Below are 4,885 nucleotides of genomic sequence, written 5' to 3'. Positions count from 1 at the left end.
TCAGACGAATGTGGTTCCAACAAGATGGAGCACCGGCTCATAGATCTCGAGCTGTTACACAATATTTAAACAATAGATTCCCAAATAGGTGGATTAGTATGGGCAGCCGAGTTCAAGAATGGCCCCCAAGATCACCCGACTTGACACCCCTAGATTTTTATTTCTGGGGCTAAATTAGAGATATAGTCTATTCACAAAAGCCTACAACCGTTGAAAATATGAAAAACCGGATCAGACAGGCTTGCAGAAATATTAATGTAGGTGTTCTTGAAAAAGTTAGGGACGACTTTCACCATAGACTAGAGCTATGCATAAAAGTAAATGGCCAAGTTTTTGAACACTTTAAGTAATTGTACACAAAAGAAGATCTTGCCTTGACTGGCTGGTTTATGGTCGGATCTTGCCTTGACTGGCTAGATCATGCTCGGATCTTGCCTTGACTGGCTGGATCATGCTCGGATCTTGCCTTGACTGTTGGATCATGTAAGATAAGACTATCGGAATGTGAATGTTTTACGAAATATTTTGTATTTTTATCAAAATTTTGTAAATTTGGAGCTTTATAACTCGAAAAGTATTTCACCAAAAAACATTTGATTATAGTGTTTTGGGAAGCTCTCGAAGTCAGCTACAAGAATGTGTAATGAAAAATAGGGGATGCCATCTAAAAAAATTGAAGTAACCTTCACGTGACCTTCAAATGACTCTTCAAGGTCAAATCAATGGTACCATCTTATGGCCCCCTCGAAACCATACAAAACGTGTCTGAACCATTTTTTTCTAAAATCAAAAATAAGAGATATTTGGGGTGGACACTTAAAATGGGACACCCTGTATGTTCATAATGTAAAATGTTATAATAAGTGTAGCGATAAATGTAATGATAAGTATAGTGATAAGTTAAGAAAGAACAGTGATAATAATTGCAATAGGAATAATAAATATAATATATTGGCTGCAGATGTAAAAAAATTATAAATTAATAAGTTTTATTGTTATCTTGGTAATTATCCAGTTTAGGGGCTCCGCCTTAGAATTTGGTAAAAATAGACTCAATCAACGCGTTTTTTAATAAGGAGTAACCTTTTGCTCTGCGAAAATTCTCGTTCTTCACTGCGAAACGAAATAAAAATAGTTAAAGTTGACTGGTATAACAGGTTAGGAAACCTGTCAAGATTCCGAATGGGTTCGCAACTTTCCACGCGCAACGAGGACGGGTTGGGTGCGGGGGGGGGGCGGGGGGCCCCCCTTCGCACCCCCCGTGTGTGTGTGTGTGTACATATGTTTGAGGCATTTTTATTTATTAAACCAACAAATATTATACACTCATTAATTTAGTAAAACAGAAAATTTTAGTACAATTTTAATAAGGTGAATATCTTTCATCAAATGTCATTAACTTATCAGTTTCGTAATAAAAAAATTATTAACAATTAAAGATCATAACTATCGATTCCACATTTATTTTTAATTTTTTTAATTTATCTTATTGAAATTGTACTAAAATTTTCTGCTTTACTAAATTAATGAGTGTACAATATTCGTTGGTTTAATAAATAAAAATGCCTCAACATATGTACACACACATACACACACACACGGGGGTGCGAGGGGGGGCCTTCGGCCCTCCCTCCCGCACCCACCCCTCGTTGCGCGTGAAAAGTTGCGAACCCATCCGAAATCTTGACAGGTTTCCTAACCTGTTATACCAGTCAACTTTAACTATTTTTATTTCGCAGTGAAGAGCGACGATTTTCGCAGAGGAAGAAGTTGCTCCTTATTAAAAAACGCATTGATTGAGTCTATTTTTATCGAATTCTAAGGCGGAGCTCCTAAACTGGATAATTACCGTTATCTTTTATTATTCATATATAAACTATATTATATTTATTGAACAGAAACTTTTCTCTTCCCTATAATTTCCTTCACATTTCTTTCATAGTAGGAACCTAACGATACCTTCAAATATATATGTCCGTGAAGCTACCACAGCGTTTGCTTAGTGCGCATGCGCGACTTTTCCCACGTCTTGTCATCACCTGGAAAGGGGTCGAAGGCCCCCCTTGCACTCTCCCGTGCGGCACGAGGGTGTGTGTGTGAGCGCGCGCGCGTGTGTGTATGTGTGTGTGTGGTGTGTACTATGTTTAGTACTGTATGTATACATATGTTGAGACATTTTCATTTATTAAACATATAAATGTTTAGCTCATGTATCAGTGGTTATTACACAACAAAAATAACCACTGATACATAAGCTAAAAATTCATATGTTTAATAAATGAAAATGTCTCAAACATATGTATACATATAGTACCATAATATAGTTTAGTGCATACAAACACACACACACACAGGGGTGCAAGGGAGGCCTTCGACCCCTCTCCCGCACCCTGCCCGTCTTACGCCCGTTTCTATTAACTGTGATTAATTTAATCGGTTGATTACTCTATCGGAATTGACCAATCGCATTTGCCAATATTGGTTAACGACAGATGCGATTGGTTCATTCCGTTGGAATGAACAGCTGGTTGAGTCAACCACAGTCAGTAGAAACGGACATTAGCTGCGCGTGGAAAGTTACAAACCCACAAGTCTCTATATTACCGGCATGACAGATTTCCTAACCTCGCGTGTATCATTTTTTAACAGTTTATTTCTCGCAAAGTAGAGCCGAGCGGTGATTTTAATTTTCAACTTCGGCTTTTACACGTCAAAATACGTAAGATAAGTGAGTTTGAACGAAATCCAAGGTGAGACTCGTCTTCTAAATAATTACCAAAATATTTAATATCTGTTATTCTTCTTAAAGTTTCGAAACGTGAAATTAGATAATATTAAGTGTACATATTTATTCTACTAAGAGTGAGATCAAGAAGTTTTATGTACGATGGCTGCAACAAGAGAAAGACGTTCAAATGCAGGAAATAAAATGGCAAGATTATTAAATGAGGAGGAAGAGGATGAATTTTATAAAACTACATATGGTGGCTTTGACGAAGTGGAGCAGGATCATGATTACATGTTGTTACATATATCTACATATATACACATATATAATGTCTATGTGATAACCCATGACAGGTTATATAAATATTCTCTTCAGGGAAGAAGATGAAGGAGAAGATGAGGTAGACTCAGATTTTAGTATCGATGAGAACGATGAGCCAGTATCTGATACTGAGCAAGAAGGGCCAAAAAAGAAACGTAGACTGGTAACAAAGGCTTATAAGGAACCTAAAGCTACAGCATCACATACTACATCAACACCTAAGGAAAGGAAAATAAAACAGCCAAAACAAACTAAAACTTTTATAGATAGTATAGGTAATATATATGTACTACATGTATACATATACTATAATATATACATATATTATAAAATGGTTTATTTTCATAGTATACATACACATAGTTATACACTCATTGTGATATTTTGCATAGGAAGAAAGTCAATACGTCGTTCTACTGCTGCAAAGTCTGCAGCTACACAAAAACGCTTGCGTGAAAGAAATGAAGATCAGAAGCGGAAGACAAAGATTGTAAGGCATGATGTATGGAAACCAACGCAGGAGGAATTACTGGAAGAAGCTCTGCAAACAGAAGAAGTTAATATGAAGTCACTAGGTATACATAAAATACACATTTAATATCCTTTTTATTTTTATTTAAGTACTTTCTTTTCTATTTGAAGAATAACTATAATTGATTTGTTTTCTGTTATAGAAAAATATCAGAAGTTAGAAAGTGAAAAGAAAAACACCAGGACTGTAAGAAAAACACACGTCGGCCCAATGATCAGGTATCAGTCACTATCTATGCCAGTTATGGTGCTATCTGAAACCATTGTAGATGATAAAGATGAAAGAATTAATGTTGAAGGTGATGGTGACAAAAATACAACCACAGTTTCTAATACAAATTCTGACATCATCTTCATAAAAGAAGGAAGGTATGTATATAATATACAGTGCATTTTTTTATACTATCATAGTGATGTGTTTACTCACATAATTAATTATTTTATTTCTGTAAATATTTACATAACATTTGTTATATGTATGTAATATATAAAACAATACGGAATATGTTTTATTTTATTTATTTGATGTAGTAGAACAGAATCAAAGGCAGACTGTACGGATGATAAAAAAGAGGAATCTGCTGACACAACAGACTTGACCTCTATTAAAAAGAAAGATATTTTTGGCGAAGAAACTGGGACGTTTTATGAACGCACGTTTATTACTTTCGAAAATGATCAATCATACCAAGGCGTATTCAAGAAATCTACACAGCAAAGAGCTCCGTTAAAACCTTTATGTGCAGTCACAAGGTAAAAAATAATATTAAGCAGGTAATAAGTTATATCGAGATTAACTGAATACCCCTAAAATATCCAATATTTTTTAATTGCTTTTTAGACTGCCTGCTAAATATTTGGATCCCATGACACAGTTACCATATAAAAACATACAGACATTCCGATTGCTTCGAGAGGCGTATTATCAACAGTTAGAAGCTCGTAGTGACGTTAATGAAACCTCTCAAAACCCAGAATTAATGCGGTGGCTCGAATGGAGGCAGAAAAATCACAGTAATTCGCAAAGGAACACGATTCGTCTGGAACCAGCATCTTTAACTCTACCACCGTAGCTTTTTTACTTGTAAGTAGCAGTATAAAAATATATGGTATCTATGTTTTGACTTTTTTTAACATAATGCAAAATATTCTATATTTTCAGTAAACTTGAACGGTATTGACTTTATAGTATTAACATTTTAGGATGCAAGTTATGTTTGATTAAAACATGATATGCAACGTTTTAAAATATATTATAAAATAATCTTGTTTAACATTTTGCTCGAGATTTCCGTAAAAAAATTT

General features: G+C 34.9%; 1 protein-coding gene across 2 annotated transcripts; it reads left to right on the top strand.

Annotated features, from left to right (window-relative positions):
- Window positions 1–2,406: 2,406 nt before the first annotated feature.
- On the top strand, window positions 2,407–4,885 carry YL-1 (Vacuolar protein sorting-associated protein YL-1). Of its 2 annotated transcripts, none has more exons than XM_019840262.2 (8): window positions 2,407–2,750; window positions 2,862–3,021; window positions 3,104–3,324; window positions 3,442–3,624; window positions 3,724–3,949; window positions 4,115–4,333; window positions 4,422–4,664; window positions 4,743–4,885. In XM_019840262.2, exons 2-7 carry the CDS (start codon window positions 2,888–2,890, stop codon window positions 4,651–4,653), a joined length of 1,215 nt encoding a protein of 404 aa, XP_019695821.1. In that variant the 5' UTR covers window positions 2,407–2,750; window positions 2,862–2,887; the 3' UTR covers window positions 4,654–4,664; window positions 4,743–4,885. The 2 variants fall into 2 exon arrangements, with proteins under 2 accessions (XP_019695821.1, XP_011135196.1); XM_011136894.3 differs by having other exon boundaries at window positions 2,408–2,750; window positions 4,112–4,333.

The sequence above is a fragment of the Harpegnathos saltator genome, unplaced genomic scaffold, assembly GCF_003227715.2.
Source record: "Harpegnathos saltator strain DR-91 unplaced genomic scaffold, Hsal_v8.6 scaffold846, whole genome shotgun sequence".
NCBI classification, from domain to species: domain Eukaryota; kingdom Metazoa; phylum Arthropoda; class Insecta; order Hymenoptera; family Formicidae; genus Harpegnathos; species Harpegnathos saltator.
The sequence above is the reverse complement of the archived record's forward strand: the minus strand, read 5'-3'. Positions and strand labels throughout refer to the sequence as shown.

What these genes read in the sequence shown, in the direction of transcription:
- YL-1 (XM_011136894.3), top strand. Translation starts at nt 2,888, where the DNA reads ATGGCTGCAACAAGAGAAAGACGTTCAAATGCAGGAAATAAAATGGCA. An exon ending in AGTTAATATGAAGTCACTAG is followed by an intron (nt 3,625 to 3,723) that starts GTATACATAAAA and finishes TTTCTGTTATAG; the next exon opens with AAAAATATCAGAAGTTAGAA. An exon ending in CCTTTATGTGCAGTCACAAG is followed by an intron (nt 4,334 to 4,421) that starts GTAAAAAATAAT and finishes ATTGCTTTTTAG; the next exon opens with ACTGCCTGCTAAATATTTGG.